This window comes from Danio rerio, chromosome 9 (genome assembly GCF_052040795.2).
Source record: "Danio rerio strain M-AB ecotype USA chromosome 9, GRCz13ab, whole genome shotgun sequence".
NCBI classification, from domain to species: Eukaryota; Metazoa; Chordata; class Actinopteri; order Cypriniformes; family Danionidae; genus Danio; species Danio rerio.
The window spans coordinates 36,732,490-36,749,093 of NC_141029.1; the positions used below are offsets into that span (position 1 = coordinate 36,732,490).

Sequence of the window (16,604 nt, forward strand, 5' to 3'; positions counted from 1 at the left end):
AGGATGAAACATCAGCAAAACACATACATACAGCGAAAGAAAACAAAGTTACAAAAATGAAATTGGTTTTTTTTTTAAATAATGTATCAATTATGCACAAAAAATCATTTATACACCTGGGCTTTTAACTCTTATTGACATCTACAGCTCTTCTACACTTCAGTTGAATGTTGGCTTGTTTGACAGTTACAATCCTATGCTGTAATGTAACATCTTCACCTTCACAAGGGAGTATCATGTTTATGGCTCAGTGCTTGTTATTAAGATTTTCTTTTTTTTTTCTTTCTTTTTTAATGTTTGGTACTTTAGCCTCATTCTTGTCACAAAATCCATCCGACATCCTGTATCCTTCAAGTTCACACAGCAGCTGTCAGTTCTCCTCCAACAGGCGGTTTACATCTACACATGTCCATACACAATTTACATTCAGATTGCCTCAGCTACCTCCTTAGTGTTGTGTGTCTTCTCATCAGTATCTCTCACCATCTTCAACCTCAAGTGTCTCCTTCTCAGCATGTTGGTCGTCCACATCTTTAGCTCACTGCAGTGTTGATTTTCTTTCCCTCCTCTCAGTTTGTCTTGCAGAGTGTACATTGTCTGTCTGTGTAGTTACTGGATTAAAATAAATGCTCATAAAGACATGGCGGGGAAAAAATGTAATTTAATGCAGTGCTTCTTGTACAATCTGAGACCCACTTTATATCGGATACAACTCAGCCAGTGGAGATCGCTGATTTTTAAAGAAAACAAAACTTAAACGTGCTGATTTTTCCATTGGCATACTATTTCACAGGAAGCGCTTGACTGGTATTATGAAACTGAAAATAGAGACGCTTTGCAGAATGCCAAGGCTGCTTTTATCAGTCATTCACACTGTCCTAAAGTTAACAAAAAAAAACTGCAGAAATCATTGTCCAGTTTCATGCATGGAAAATATCAGCTTGGAGACTTTTCTTTATAATCCTTTATACAATATTTTCAAGATTTTATTTTAGGTTCAGTTTAGTTCAGTTCAGTATAATGTAAATGCACTGCTGAAAGACAAAAATCTGAAAAGCAACTCCACTGGTGGGCCTATAGATCCATATATGATCTAACATACAGTTGAAACCAGAAGTTTACATACACTCTAAAAAAGGAACATAACCATTTAAAAAAAAATGTCTGATGGTAAATCATACTAAAAGTTTACTATTTTAGGTCCGTTAGAATTACCTAAATCATTTACATTTGCTAAATGCCAGAATAATGAGTAATTATTATTTATTAATTTCTAGACAATCAAAAGTTTACACGCATTTCCTTGGTATTTTTTAGCTTTGCTTTTAAACTGTATAACTTTGGTCAAATGTTTTGGGCATCCTTCCACAAGCTTCTCACATTAGTTTGAAGGAATTTTGGCCCGTTCCTCCTGACAGAATTGGTGTAACGGAGTCAGATTTGTAGGCTGTCTTGCTCACACAAGCTTTTTCAACTCTGCCCACAGGTTTTCTATAGGCTTGAGATCAGGGCTTTGTGATGGCCACTCCAAAACATTCATTCTGTTGTCCTTAAAGCACATTTTAACTAATTTGGCAATGTGCTTAGTGTCACGGTCTGTTCGGAAGACCCATTTGTGGCCAAGTTTTAATTTCCTGGCTGATGCCTTGAGATGTTGCTTCAGTTTTTTACATAATGTTCTTTCTTCATGATGCCATCTATGCTGTGAAGTGGACCAGTCCCTCCTGCAGTAAAACATGAACGGTTCCCCTCCCTCAAAGGCCATGATTGGGTCAGCCGGTTGACCCTGCACACTGTTCCCACTGTGATTGGACAGCTTGATTATCTCCTCAAAGTCTGCTGCGTCTCCATTGGAGGACATTCCATTCTGATGCTTAGTGGGTGGAGCTCGGTTAATGACCAGTGCTGCACAAACCTGAGGAAGAAACACAAGCGGAAAAAAGCAAAACATATTTCTTGCAACTTCATTTCAATTTCAATTCATACAGCGTCTCGATTACTTCAATGGTGATTGGTTTGTCGCCCCACTATGAAGAGATTCTGACGGATTTTTCAGTATTACTGCAAGACGAGAGGAAAAACAACATTGTATTTATTTTATTGAACCCCACTTACATGATTTAAGTAAAAGAAAGAGTGATTTTTTAACATTCACAGTACTATAAATAGATTTTTTTACCTCTGTCAGTAACTCTACCATTCACTTGAGTTGGAGTTTTAACATCTTTCTGCTAAGAAATGAATAAACCAGGTTAATTTTCTTTCATTGTGTGTGTTTTAGATGGATTTAGGTTTAAGGAAACACACACATCTCACCCGTGCTCCTGCACGACTTTTACGAGTCCTTTTCATGATTTCTTCCAGACGCTAAAAAGTAAACACAAACGGTAAACCGACAGAGCTGAACTAAAATCTCAAATATAGTTGAAGACAAAATTACGAGTCCTTCTGTGTAAATATATTGTGTGCTATATTTAACAATTTTTCATTCATTCATTCATTCGTTCATTCATTTTCCTTCTTCCTTAGTCCCTTTACTCATCAGGGGTCGCCACAGCGGAATGAACCGCCAACTTGTCCAGCATATGTTTTATACAGCGGATGCCCTTCTAGTTGCAACCCAGGAGACCAGAGCACTCAGAGGAAACCCACGCCAACACGAGGAGAACATGCAAACAGCCCACAGAAATGCCAACTGACCCAGCCGGGACTCAAACCAGCAACCTTCTTGCTTTGAGGTGATAGTGCTAACCACTGAGTCACCGTGCCGCCAAATTTTTTTCAACTTATTTTTTATTATACTAGTTTTAATAAGTTATTTCCAATAACTAATTACATATGATTGCACAATTATGATTGTGTTGTTGATTTGGAGGATTTTACCAGTTTAGCCAGTTCTTTCTCTCCTAATGCTGAGAAAGTAATAACAATAGTAATAGTAATAATAATAATAATACTATTAATATATTATGCACTCACTATATTTTAACATATAGCTGGTAAGAATTATTAGCCCTTCCATGAAATTAAAATATTTTAAAAAATATTTCCCAGATGCTATTTAACGTGGATATTGTTTTCAACACATTTTTTAACAATCATAATCATAACTAATTTCCATTAACTAATTTATTTTATTTTCACAATTATGACAGTATCTAATATTTGTATGTATTTGATGTACTATAATGCAATGTTTTTAAGATACTAGAATGTAGCTTAAAGTGCAATTTTAATTAGGCAAGGTATGTTAATTAGGTAGGTCATTGGATATCTGTTGTTTTGTTACATAGCCAGTCGAAAAAAATCTTAAGGGGGCTAAAAATATTGATCTTATATTGGTTTTTAAAAATTTGAAACTGCTTTTTTCCTTGCCGAAATTAAACAAATAAGACTTTCTTCAGGAGAAATAAATATTATAGAAAATACTGTGAAAAATTCCTTGCTCTGTTAAACATAATTTGGGAAATTTTTGAAAGAGAAAAAGTAAAAATTTCACAGGAGGGCGAATAATTCTGACTGTATTTCTATTTTAATTAAACATGTGGAGAAGGGACTTTTATTTTACCTTCTTTTGTGTGTGTGTGTGTGTGTGTGTGTTTGAGAGAGAGAGAGAGAGGGAGAGAGAGAGAGAGAGTATGTATGTTAATGAACATGCTGAATTATCTCATAAGTGAAGGGATTTTCTGGTAAAAGGGCCTGACGATCTGAGTTCTTGTACCATAAAAACTATGACATCCATCAAATATCTACAAAAAACAAAAAATCAAATATCAATTTCTTACAATTGTGCTAATGCTGGTACACAAGTATTTGCCATTTAGGAGGTAATCATCTTTGAAAGTTCTGATTTTCACACATAAGTTCTAAAAATTAATTATATTTACTCCAAAAATATCCTACAAGTGTTGAAAAATATACATATTTAAGAAATTATCTCATTATATTCATGAATAAATAACAAGCTGTGTCATATTTATTCTGTGAATGATCAAAAGTTCATATTTCTCAGCAAACAGTCCATTCAGATTGCAGAAATGCATGATATGAAAACATTAGTTTTGCTTTTCCATAAAATGACAAATTAACCATTTGGTCGAGCATGTTTTAAAAAAATTAAAAGAAACACACTAAATATTTTTCATGGCACCAAGTAACACAACTTTGTAAAGTTAGGGCTCTTAGAGGGTAATATGTCAAAAAATATGCTTACCTTCCGAATTTTTACCAAAAACAGTTCACATAATATCAGGACAGATTCCTTGTTTTTGTGTATTTTAATGTATTAGCAATGTTGTGACGAGTGCTTTTGATTGAGTTAGTGACAACTGGATTATTTGGCTTAACATACCTCAACCAAGTGGTAGAGACGGCTCAGTCAGGTTTAGTTAAGTTAGGTACTCCTCTCAATAAGATATTCATTCATTCATTCATTGTCTTGTCTGTATAATCCCTTTATTAATCCAGGGTTGCCACAGCGGAATGAACCGCCAACTTATCCAGCAAGTTTTTACGCACCGGATGCCCTTTCAGCCGCAACCCATCTCTGGGAAATCAATAAGATATGGTCAGTCAAAATATTGTCAACCATTTGGTCGAGCAGGCAGTTAAAGGGATAATATATAAATATATATCGACCAGCGTTTTCTGGTAGAATGTTTAGAACTTCCGTTTACAGCGTTTACATCCAGTAATTTGCGATCTGAAAATGGGTTTCAATAGTGTCTTGAGTGGATTACGGATTGTTTTTGTGACACAACTTTGAAAGGTGCGTGGTAAAGCTGTTATAATCTGTCAGATCTGTGGTTCAAGTGTGAGAGAAAAACAGTATTGTAAGCCAAGTTTCTTTTTTGTTCTGCTTAATCACGTGCCCCAAAAAAGATATTTAAAATAAACAGAATATGACGTCTTTTGACTGTTTTTTTTAATAACTACATTACACAATTTTTACTTTTACTTTCAGAACTTGAGAAGTAAATTTTGAAATAAAGTACTTTTAATGCTTAAGTACAAAAAATGTTAAATATTTTAGTACTTCCACTTAAGTATGGTGCTTAAAGAGCACTTCTACTTCTACTCAAGTCAATATTTGATAGAGCACTTGTACTTTTACTTAAGTCTTGGTCTCTAGTACTTTATACATCTCTGGTTCTGTTATTGACACAGTGGTATTTACATTTACATTTAGTCATTTAGCAGACGCTTTTGTCCAAAGCGACTTACAAATGAAGACAAGGAAGCAGTTTACACATCTATAAGAGCAACAATGAATAAGTGCTATAGGCAAGTTTCAGGTCTGTAAAGTCTAAGAAGAAAAACATTAGTATTTTTTTTTTTTGTTTTTTTTTTTAGTACAGTTAGTGGTATATTCAGAGAGGAAATTGCAGATTAGGAAGTGAAGTGGAGACTAAATAGTTGAGTCACTGCCGTTCTGATGCAGTTAGGGAGTTCATTCCACCAACTGGGCATATTGAACGCGAGAGTTCGGGAAAGTGATTTCTTCCCTCTTTGGGATGGAACCACGAGGCGATGTTCATTCATAGAACGCAAGTTTCTGGAGGGCACATAGATCTGCAGAAGTGAGAGCGGATAAGAAGGAGCAAAGCCAGAAGTCGCTTTGTAGGCAAACATCAGAGCTTTAAATTTGATGCAAGCAGCAACTGGCAGCCAGTGCAAACGGATGAGCAGTGGAGTGACATGTGCTCTTTTAGGTTCATTAAAGACCACTCGTGCTGCTGCGTTCTGGAGCAGCTGAAGAGGTATGGACATCTTGTTAGAGTTAGCTGGAAGCCCCGCTAGTAGAGAGTTGCAATAATCTAACCTGGAGAGAACAAGAGCTTGAACAAGGAGTTGAGCTGCATGTTCAGATAAGAAGGGTCGGATCTTTCTGATGTTATAGAGTGCGAATCTGCACGATCGAGCAGTTCTAGAAATGTGGTCAGAGAAGTTTAGTTGGTCATCAATCGTTACTCCAAGGCTTTTCACCGTTTTGGATCCAGTAAGGGTTGCCCCATCCATCGGGATTAAAAAGTTATGGTGTGGATTCGGGTTGGCAGAAACTACAAGCATTTCTGTTTTTGCGAGGTTCAGCTGAAGATGATGATCTTTCATCCAGTGTGAAATGTCCGACAGGCAGGCTGAGATGCGAGCTGGAATCGAGGGATCATCAGGATGAAAAGAGAGGTATAGCTGGGTATCATCAGCATAGCAGTGGTTGGAAAATCCATGTTTCTGGATGACTGGTCCTAGAGATGTCGTGTAGATGGAGAAGAGAAGTGGCCCAAGAACAGAGCCTTGAGGTACCCCAGTGTTTAGATGCTGTAGGTTGGACACCTCTCCTCTCCAAGACACCCTGAATGACCTGTCAGAGAGGTAAGATCGGATACCAGTGGTATAGCAGTTTTTTGCTACAAATGTTTGTTGACATCAGATTTGGCAGATTATTTTGTGTTAATGTCCAGCTGGCTGCATAATAACCAAAATAAATAGCTTAAAATATATGGGCTAAAATTATAATACTATATACAGTAATGTAAGCCCCCAGTAAAAATTTTCTGCTGATTTAAAAAATCAAACGGCTTAGTAGCAAACTGACGGTATAGAGATATGAACATTAGCTAATAAGCATAAGCTAGATTACCTGAAATTTGGTTCCACAGATCAACACCAGCAATGATAAATGAAAATATTGATAAAAAAGTGATTAGGGGTAATTTTCAGTTCTTTCTATTACTTACACAAGTAGCCGACTGTGAAGCAAAATCGCGCAAACTTTTTATGAACGACAGTGAAAAAATTGAAAATACAGGCTAGAGTTCACTTACCAAACAAGATTCTTGTTAAAAACTAAATAAACTCGAACTTAATGGCTATTCTATGATAAATTCACGTAGAGAATTTCTCTCCCTACGTGTCTTTCACGAGAAAATGCTCTTCAAGCCTAAGGAATTGATTTCTTGCGCGGAATTTCGCGCCAAAAGTTACGTCATATCACCTCATATTTATTTACATTTATCTGTTGTGTAATGAAATTTTGGTGGTAATACAGCAATTACTATATAAACAAATTTAATACTGTATTCCTGTAAGGTTTTTTTTTTTTTTTTTTTTTACAATTGTTCGGCATTTTTAAAGGCTACTACAATGCACTGCTGTTTACTGTAGTCAAAACTAAAATACTAGTATTTTTTTGTTAATCAGTTCATATTGGTTAATAGGTTACCACAATATGCTATGCAAAGTTTTGAAAAAATATATAACACTGTATATAGTTACACTTTATATAGACTACTTTTGAATTACTGGCTGAGGCTTGATCTCTTTCATTTTTTTTTAAATAGAGCAATCAACACACTGTATGACCTTCATTTACCTTTAAAAAACCTTAAAAAATATTTTAGGATATTGTTATTGGAGAACTTCCTGACCCCAGAGCTATACATGCCATATATACAGATTATTGAAAGTTTAAAGCAATGCGTTTGAAAGTTTTGTACTATTTGTCTTAAGTAAAATCACTGCCCAATTGAGACAATGCCCTTTTGCTTTAATGCTCTCATTGACTTTTTTAAATTCAGAAACTGTTTGTTTAAAGCTCATTATCTAAACAAAAAAGTAACTCAAATATTATTACTTTATTTTTAAAAGTGATGCTTTACTGGTTACTTAGAAAGGTAATATTATTTCCCAACTCGAGTTACTTAATGCATGATACCGCAACACTGGGTAACCAGTATGTTAAATATGGTTTTGGTGTCATTTCATGCCACCTTCCATCAATTGTAAGTGCCTTGTAAACAATTAAAAGTGATTTAAAGTCTAAAGATTTTTTTTTTAAAGTTCAGAGGCTAACTGCCACAAATAAAACTGAAAAACAATAAGAGTATATAGGGTATTCACTTTTATTGAATTTACAAGCTTAAACTTGTTCAATCAGTGCAGGTAGTCTATGTAAGTAGACTACAGCCTTTCTCTCCATAAAGTGTACAATATGATTACAATAGCTCTACATGCTAAAAATGAGTGTAATGTTTCAGTGTCATTACTGAACTCAAAATGCCCTTCCTTACTTGCCCTCACATTTATACTTCTAAAAGCGGGATCTACTTCATCAAGATCAGCCTGACTCAACTAAACACTGAGACTGACAAGAAAATGACCATGAAAATATGACTCCCTTCATTATCCAAGATGGAAAATACTTAAGCGGACTTCCAAAAAGAGAAATCATGGAAATACACTTTTCGTGTCACATAAGTTCTGACTATGAATGCCTCGTCTCTGGCTCCATATTCTCTGCTGGAACACTTTACTGGGCTCTTTCTCTGCTGAGACACATAGAGGGCAAATCTGTTGTGAATTAAAGCGTCATATTTAATACATCTGTGATTCCATCGGACACCAGCTCTCAGTTGGTTTTTCAAGTCCAACTTGAGAAAACGTTTAAAGTGTGGAACATTATTCTGTGTGTTTGAACTCCACATTTTGTTTTGAGAGTGATATTGTATACCCTTGTTACCACAGACCTTGGCTGGGAAGTCTGAAACACTGAGCAGAAGGACTACAAGAACATGGTACTAAAAGAATGCAGTACAAATTGCAGTCTTGTCACGCCATCTTGAGGAGGTATTGTGGTATTGCAGGGTATACGATCAACTGAAAGCTGCTAATGGCTCAGATTTATTGAGGAATATTATAGACAAAATCAATCAACTGTTATATTTTATTAATAACTGTGCAACAGCATCACTAATATTTAAAATATAGACTTTGCATAAGTGTATCTCTAATATTTCTCTGGCTGGATGCTTAAAAGGAATGTTCATCTAAAAATGAAAAACCTTTATATTTACTGAGCCTCAAGGTTTCAAAGATGCAGGTGACTTTTTTCTTTAATAAAATGTTACAAATAAAACTGTGGTCCTTGGCAATGTTGGGTTTAATTAGTTACAAAGTAACTAGTTACTGTAATTAAACTACTTTTCTGCTGAAAAAGTAAAGTAAGATTTATTTCCAGTTTGTGGTAATTTAATTAGTTACTTATAATTAGGGCCAGACAGAATCTGCTGACATTTTTTGCTATTTCTGCTGAGAATTTAGTTTAAAAAATCTGCGTATTTATGCAGAATTATTTTAGGAGTATTATAACTAAAAACTATTCAGTTACTAATAAAAATCATACATTTTTAACTTTTATTTAATGTCTATAATGCAAATCCAATTAGACTAGTAAACCAATTATTTGGTAAACAAAACAAGTCTCTTATATAATATATCTACTAAAAGACAGAACATATTACTTTACAAACTGTACTGTAAATAAATCATATGAACATTTCAATATTACTATGATTATATCACAATAATATTAGTAAAATTAATTTAAAAACTGAATAAATATAAAATTACACACATACATAGACATAACGATGGGCTAAAAATCTGCAGATTTCTGCGCACAGATTCTGTGTGGGCCTACTTATAATATATTTGGCGTATGTAAATTCAACAGTTCTGTATAAATCGCTTCAGAGAAGCAATCATATACTTTTAGCAAAATATTAAAATTTTTAAGCAAAGACGTTTACATTTATCCTGTTGCACATGCTTAAGAAACAACAAATTGTGTAAAAAAATAATGACAATATATGCTATGTGTAAAAAATGGTGTAATAACAATTAAACTTTCACGTTTTGATACACATACTTTTAACAATTCTTAAGTGCTAATTGTGTTTTACGCTAAAAGGCCCTGTTTGACTCCAATTTAAATAATTTAAACAGATTTTCTATGCATTGAAACTTATAGGAATTTTAAGCAGTATTGAGTCAAGTAATGCATTTTTTATTTATTCTTTATGTTACTTCCATACAAAATAATTAGAAAAGTAATTTACATAGAATTTTAACATTCATTCAATCATTTTCCTTCCTGCTAACCACTAAGCAATCGTATCACCCTACAAATTAGTTACTGTAATTAAACTACTTTTCCATTTTGAGGTAATTTAATTAGTTATTTATAATATACTTGCCTTACATACTGTAAATAAATTCAACAGTTCTGTATAAATCACTTCAAAGAAGCAATCAAATTACTTTAGTAGAATATCTCTATTTTTAAGCAAAGACGTTTACATTTATCACGTTGCACATGCTTAAGACACAACAAATTGAGTAAAAAATTATTGACATTATATGCTATGTATAAAAATGTTGTAATTACGTTAAGCTTTCATGTTTTATACATAATTTTTTTTTACATATCTTAATTGATAAATGTGGATAAGTGTTCATTTTTTTATGCTAAAAGGCCCTTTTTGACTCCAATTTCAAGAATTAAAAGAGTTCTATTGCATATGCATGGAAACTTAGAGAAGTTTTAAGCAGTATTGCTCCAAGTAATTAAATTCCTTATTTATTCTTTATGTTACTTACTGACAAACTAATTAGAAAAGTAATTTAAATACATTAAAAATGTAATCTGTAATTAAAAAAAAACTTTTTGAAGTAACTTGCCCAACACTGGTTCGTGGTGATTTAAGAGTTACGTAATCTTTGAGAGATGGAGAAACATTTTAAGGTACAACAAAACTAATAGCCGTGGCTCCTGATGATATTGATCTATATATGTTTATGTGTAGCCTCTTTGTTTTTTGACCCCTAAAATGCCACACTGTAAAACTTATATGACCAATTAGTCATGACGACATATGTTTTTAGTTCATTGTAACTTATCAAACTGAGTTAATTATGTTCTGACTTTAATTTGATAAGTTACGCAAGCTGTTTTAAGTCAGTTAAACAATGTTCAAAGGACTCATAAGGTTAATTTAATTCCGCTTAAAAATAAGCCAACCAGTATTTTTTACAGTGCAGGAGCTGTAGAATATTATGCATCACCAAGGGTTATTCCCACTAAATATATTTGTTTTAATGTATTAATGAATAAAAAAAATCACCTGCATTTAAATTGCCTGAGCATGAGTAAACTAACGTTTAATTTTTATGAAAACTATCCTTTTAAATAACACACTGTTGCTTTCTTTTCAGAAAACATTGTCTTAAAAAGAAAGAACATGTCTTAAACACAACAAATGCAGCAACAAACACAAATATTTAAAAATATGACTCGCTAAAGTGTTCTCTAACACAATTTAACCAAGACCGCATCTGTGCATAGTGGAGAGGGTTTGGTTAAAGCTTAATAAAGCGCTGTGGTAAAAGCTACTCTACTTCCATTTAGTATATATACAGTAGTTTAAATATACTTCTTGAATTCATCATAAAGCACGAGAACAAAAGCGCCCCCCATTCCTCTGAGTACATTAGACAGAGCCCCTTTGAAGAACGCTTTGCTGCCCTCATCACGAGCGATCTTTCTCCAGCAGTCAAGGGTTCCAGTGTACATAATATCCGCTGGGAAAACAAAAGACAAGGGCTTGAGCTGAAATAAATGCACACTTGGTGGAGAACAGCGAGTTATTCAAATGAGTGCATATGTTTGAGCTTGTGTGTACTGCATACCTCCTTTGCGCCCAGACTGCATCATCATGCGACGACGCACAGTGTCGAATGGGTAGGAGACCACGCCAGCCACTGCTGTCACAGTTTGTGCAATCATCCAGCTGACCATAATGTGGGTGTTCTTTGGATCGGGAAGCATGCCTGCACATCAGCGTAATCAAGAAACCATGCATAAATTCGACATGATTAAGAAGAACTGGCAGTGTAAATAACAATAAAAATAGCCACAATACAGGCTGAATGGGCTCTATGCACTATTAGTGTTTTTCAGCCAAAGATAAACTTCCGGTGAAATGTTAATGTGACTATTTTCAATTTTATAAGGTTGTTTTTACAGCATTGATGTTGTAATGTAATTACAATACATTCAGTTAAACAGACTTAAGCATTCATTTAGTTGTTCAAGCATAAAACTAGATGAAGGGCCGTGTATCAGATAGCACCAACAGGAGCAGCAGTCGAGCGCAGAAACTCCATTAAAAATACTAGGGTAAAATAAACTGTCATATTTTAAAGACATGGTGAGGGAAAATGTAATTTATTGAAGTGCTTCTTGTCCAGTCTGAGACCCACTATATATATATATATATATATATATATATATATATATATATATATATATATATATATATATATATATATATATATATATATTTTATATATATCAGGCAGCGAAGATTGCTGATTTTAAAGAAATCAGACCCTAAACATGGCAACTTTATAATGGAAAGACAACTCAACCAGAAGCACTGAGGCTGGCTGGCTAAAATTAAAAGTCTTTGTGCATATGCACCATTTAAGGAGAAAGAAGTAACACATGCTCTGAAATTATGTGTTAGTCCAGCCGGGCCACAAAGATTGTGTGTGATTGAGTGATGAGATACATAAATACATTTTTTTATTACTATATTTGTCTAGCATGCTGATCTATTATATATGTATAATATATATATATATATAAATCAGGATTCGACAAGCCAAATTTTGGGTTTGTTTTTAATGTTCTTATTATGCCTTGTTATAACTTCTATTCATTTTTAGTCCATTATTCTATGTTCAAACAATTAAAATACAATTCTAGATTATGTTTACTTCTACAAACCATAAATATATGTTACATTGGCAAAATGATAATGTTTTATTACAGCTTTCAGGAAATATCTGTAAATTTAATGGAAACTGAATTGGTCATTTTCTACCATTATCCATTTAACTTTTTTACATTGTAAAAATACAGATATTTAACAGAAATGTTTTTACAGTAAGTGATGCACAACTCATTATCATCATCTGAATCACACAAATGCTTTAGCATATATTAAAAATATTAATTTGAAAACGACAACAGTTACACAATCATATAGTAGAATATGGGCTGCATGATGTTGAAAAAACTAACACTGCAATATTTTCATTTAGTGCAATATATATTGCGATATAAAAGCAATTTCAGCAGACGACTTGAAGAGCTAGAAAAAAATCATAATTTTAAATCGATTGGGATGATTCTGTATAGGGAACGTATCTGAATAAAATATCATTTAAAAAATGGTAAATAAAGTTAAATACAACAGTGAAAGGATTCAAATAAACAATGATTTATGATTTTACGGCCAGTCAAATAGTATTCAGAAACAGAAATTACATAATTAGCTTATAATTATAACAATAACACTATTGTTTTAATTGAGTAAGTAGTAATTTATATAATGTAAAATTCAGCTTTAAGCAAAAAACATTTTAATTATTGTGCCCAAATGGCTTAGAAATTCTTACAATCAAGTGTTAAAAACACATGTAAATAATAAACTTTGACTCTAAGGTTAAAATATAAAATTACTCCACTATGTTGTTGACTGTAATGTCTGGTCAACTATAATCCTAACTACATTGCAGACTCACACATGGCGATATCGATGCTAAAAATATATATTTTACTGCCAGCCTATAACATATCTCAATTAATTTTTATTTATTTATTGTAATTTATTATTTATTTATTAATTTATTAAATTAATGTCCAAATGATAAAATTACAATTCTGCATTCTGTTTACCACTACACTCAAAATATGAACTACACTCGCATAAAAATGTGTTAATTCAAGAAATGTTTTATACAGGTTGCATTGCACTTTTTTTTCAACTCAAATGAAGTCTGTACATTTTTCTTTTTTTAAAACATTGTATTGAACCTCAGGCTACTTTTATATCTATTTAAATATTTTAACTTTTAACTTATTTTGAGAGCTGGAAACTCATCCTCATCATCTTAATCACAAACCTATTACCTTTAGCAGTGTCATAGACTCCAAAGTAGGCCGCCCTGTAAATGATGATGCCCTGGACGGAGACGTTGAACCCCTGGTACAGCCCTCGTAAGCCATCTGACTTAAAGATTTTGGCCAGGCAGTCAGCCAGCCCGCTGAACTCTCTGGTGCTGCCAGCTTTCCCGACATCTGCAGCCAGCCGAGTACGGGCAAAATCCAGCGGGTAGACGAAGCAAAGAGAAGTGGCTCCTGCAGCTCCACCTGAAGCCAAGTTGCCAGCAAAGTATCTCCAGAACTGTGTGTGTTTATCAACACCACCCAAGAAGATCTGTTTGTATTTGTCCTTAAAGGCAAAGTTTAGAGCTTGTGTGGGGAAATAGCGAATGACATTGGCAAGGTTGCCACGCCAAAAAGAAGCAAAGCCTTGCTCCTTAGGAATCCTCACAATACAGTCGACAATACCTTTGTACTGTTTGTCTGCGCTGATCTGCTTGCTGGCATGTTGTACCTGAAAAGTGAGAAGCAACATTTTGAGAGTTAAATGTTGTCTGGGTTTTGTGGTTTGTTGGTCCTGCAGCACATCCATCTGATGGTTTAATATTGGATTGGTGTTTTACCGGGACGGACTGGAATTAAAACCCTCTAAATATGCTAAATAAGGTCTAGTAATGAGTTTGCATGACTTCAGTTCTTTTGGCTATGCATGAGAATAAACAATATGCATTAAAGTGCCTTCTGAGGTCTAAAGATGCTTTTGACAGAAGATTTTTATAAGTATTTATTTGAAAATACACTGAAAGCCTGGCCCTAATAAATGCATGGGGGTATGCTATTGTTTTCTAATGTTTCATGATAGAACAAACTAAAATGAATCCAAAATGCTGATGTATAGTATACTGTTTGCTTAGTGTTTGCTTTCTACATGAAACATGATTGTTGTATTTTGATAGTTGAGACTGGTATGTAATGATAAACAATTTATATTTCAATTTATTTTTTTAATTTAGGCTTATATATGTGGGGGTTTATGATGGGGAAAAAGAACTCTGCCCCCCACTGACTCTTTTGCCCCCTCATACACCCCCCACACTCTCCTCATAACTTATACTTCCCATAAACACTGCACTTTGTAATATTTCCACATTTAAAGTTGTACATATTCATTGCTCTTTGATGCACTAATTCATCTTGAATTGTACATACCTATTGTACATATACATAAATTTATGTTCATACAGTCTTTGGTTTATCTATCTGCATATATCAAATTATTATTAGCAACCTGTACATATATTCATCTATTGTAAATCAATGTTCATAGTAAATACAACCTGTATAATGTTCACAGTACATCCATCTGTAAATATTACCCACAGTTTTTCTATAATTCCACTTTATAACTTACAGTATATCTACATTATATCATATACTTGGTGCTATTGTACTCCTGGTTAGACCTAAACTGCATTTTGTTGCCTTGCACTTGTACATGTTAAATGACAACAAAGTTAAACCTAATCTAATCTATGTAGAATTTAGTTTTGACCATTTTCTTTAAGACAAAAAAATGCTGAAAATGTAAAGAATGAACCCCAAACATGTGCATATTTGTGTATCATTAAAATTTAAAAGCATATAGTTATAACTGCTTTCAATAATAAGCGTTTCTTAAATAACAAAACAGAACAATTTCTTAAGAATGTTTAGAATCAAATATATTGTAATGGCTACTGAAAATTCAGCTTTGCATAACAGCGAATAATGGTTATTTGTATAATTATTTTTACAGTTAATTATTCACTTAAGTCAATATTTGGTACATAGGCCTACATCATGAAGAAGAAAACATTTAAACAACAGTATATCTATTTTCAGTTTTGACAATATTTCAGATTTTACAGATAATTTGTTAAAGATTAAGGCTATGGTGGTCCAGGAATACAGTGTACTTGGCAAAATCAGCCCTAATACAGTAGCCCACCTAAGTCTGGGCCTGAAACATGACACAATCCTGCAGATGTGTCAACCAGCCAGCTGCTAGAAATTCACACATTGGTCTTAAAATACACTGGACCATTAAAGTCTACAAATTAACATCCAAATGAGTGAATTTAAAACCAGAATGTCAATTTAAGCGTTGAGAAGCTCGAAAGATGCGGCTGCAAACAAACAACTCAAACATGGCCTCTGAAGGACAAAGTCGACGCAGCATCGTTAAAGCTGAAACATAAATTAGACTACTTTTAAAATTCGACAGAATACGTGTTATGAATCATCATGGATCATGTCAGAGTGTATTAAGTGAAGTCAAGATAATAAATCTCACCTGCAGGAGCAGTTTGACTCTCTCAATCGGCGCGACAGCAGTTTTAGAAATAGCAGCTGCGACCCCACCGGCCAAAAAGTCCTTCGCAAAAGAAAAGGCAGCATCAGCCATGGCAGAAATAAGTAGTGTTGGGTTTAGTCTATAAGTAAACTAATATATTGTACGTGCTGGGAGAAGCAAGAGGTAGAGCAGAAAGTGATGGGGATGCTGCGGAGTCCACACACTGCGACAAACTCTCAAGGCATCTCGCGATATTTAATGATTCAGAACCAGAAGGTTGCGTGACTGTGTACATTACAACAATCGTGGCATGTGTAGCTATTAACCAATGTAAATCTTTACGAATTCTTTATCTTTTTAATTTGTTAGCATTAGTAAAAATAAAACAACAAAACATGATAATTGCTCATTTTAGGTAATACTTTCATTACTAATAAACAGTTAGTTAATGTACGGTGTACATGAACAATTTGATTTGACCAG

At 33.8% G+C, this 16,604-nt stretch overlaps 1 protein-coding gene and 2 long non-coding RNA genes across 4 annotated transcripts; 1 reads left to right on the top strand and 2 right to left on the bottom strand.

The window, feature by feature from the left end:
• Positions 1-644: 644 nt before the first annotated feature.
• Positions 645-2,361, bottom strand: LOC147835346 (uncharacterized). Its single transcript, XR_015499697.1, has 4 exons — positions 2,317-2,361; positions 2,180-2,231; positions 2,001-2,061; positions 645-1,915 (listed from the first exon to the last, which is right to left on the bottom strand). It is a non-coding gene; the product is annotated as an uncharacterized LOC147835346 (long non-coding RNA).
• A 4,721-nt stretch (positions 2,362-7,082) lies between these two features.
• On the top strand, positions 7,083-10,593 carry LOC147835347 (uncharacterized). Its single transcript, XR_015499698.2, has 3 exons — positions 7,083-9,468; positions 9,512-10,509; positions 10,547-10,593. It is a non-coding gene; the product is annotated as an uncharacterized LOC147835347 (long non-coding RNA).
• On the bottom strand, positions 7,886-16,351 carry slc25a6 (solute carrier family 25 member 6). Of its 2 annotated transcripts, XR_015498929.1 has the most exons (5): positions 16,122-16,351; positions 13,817-14,303; positions 11,527-11,667; positions 9,527-11,418; positions 7,886-9,474 (listed from the first exon to the last, which is right to left on the bottom strand). XR_015498929.1 is itself a non-coding variant. In NM_001128732.1 (4 exons), the coding sequence occupies exons 1-4, from the start codon at positions 16,230-16,232 to the stop codon at positions 11,261-11,263; spliced, it is 897 nt and encodes a 298-aa protein (NP_001122204.1). In that variant the 5' UTR covers positions 16,233-16,328; the 3' UTR covers positions 10,899-11,260. The 2 variants fall into 2 exon arrangements, 1 of the variants encoding a protein (NP_001122204.1); NM_001128732.1 differs by lacking the exon at positions 7,886-9,474 and having other exon boundaries at positions 10,899-11,418; positions 16,122-16,328.
• Between the last annotated feature and the right edge of the window lie 253 nt (positions 16,352-16,604).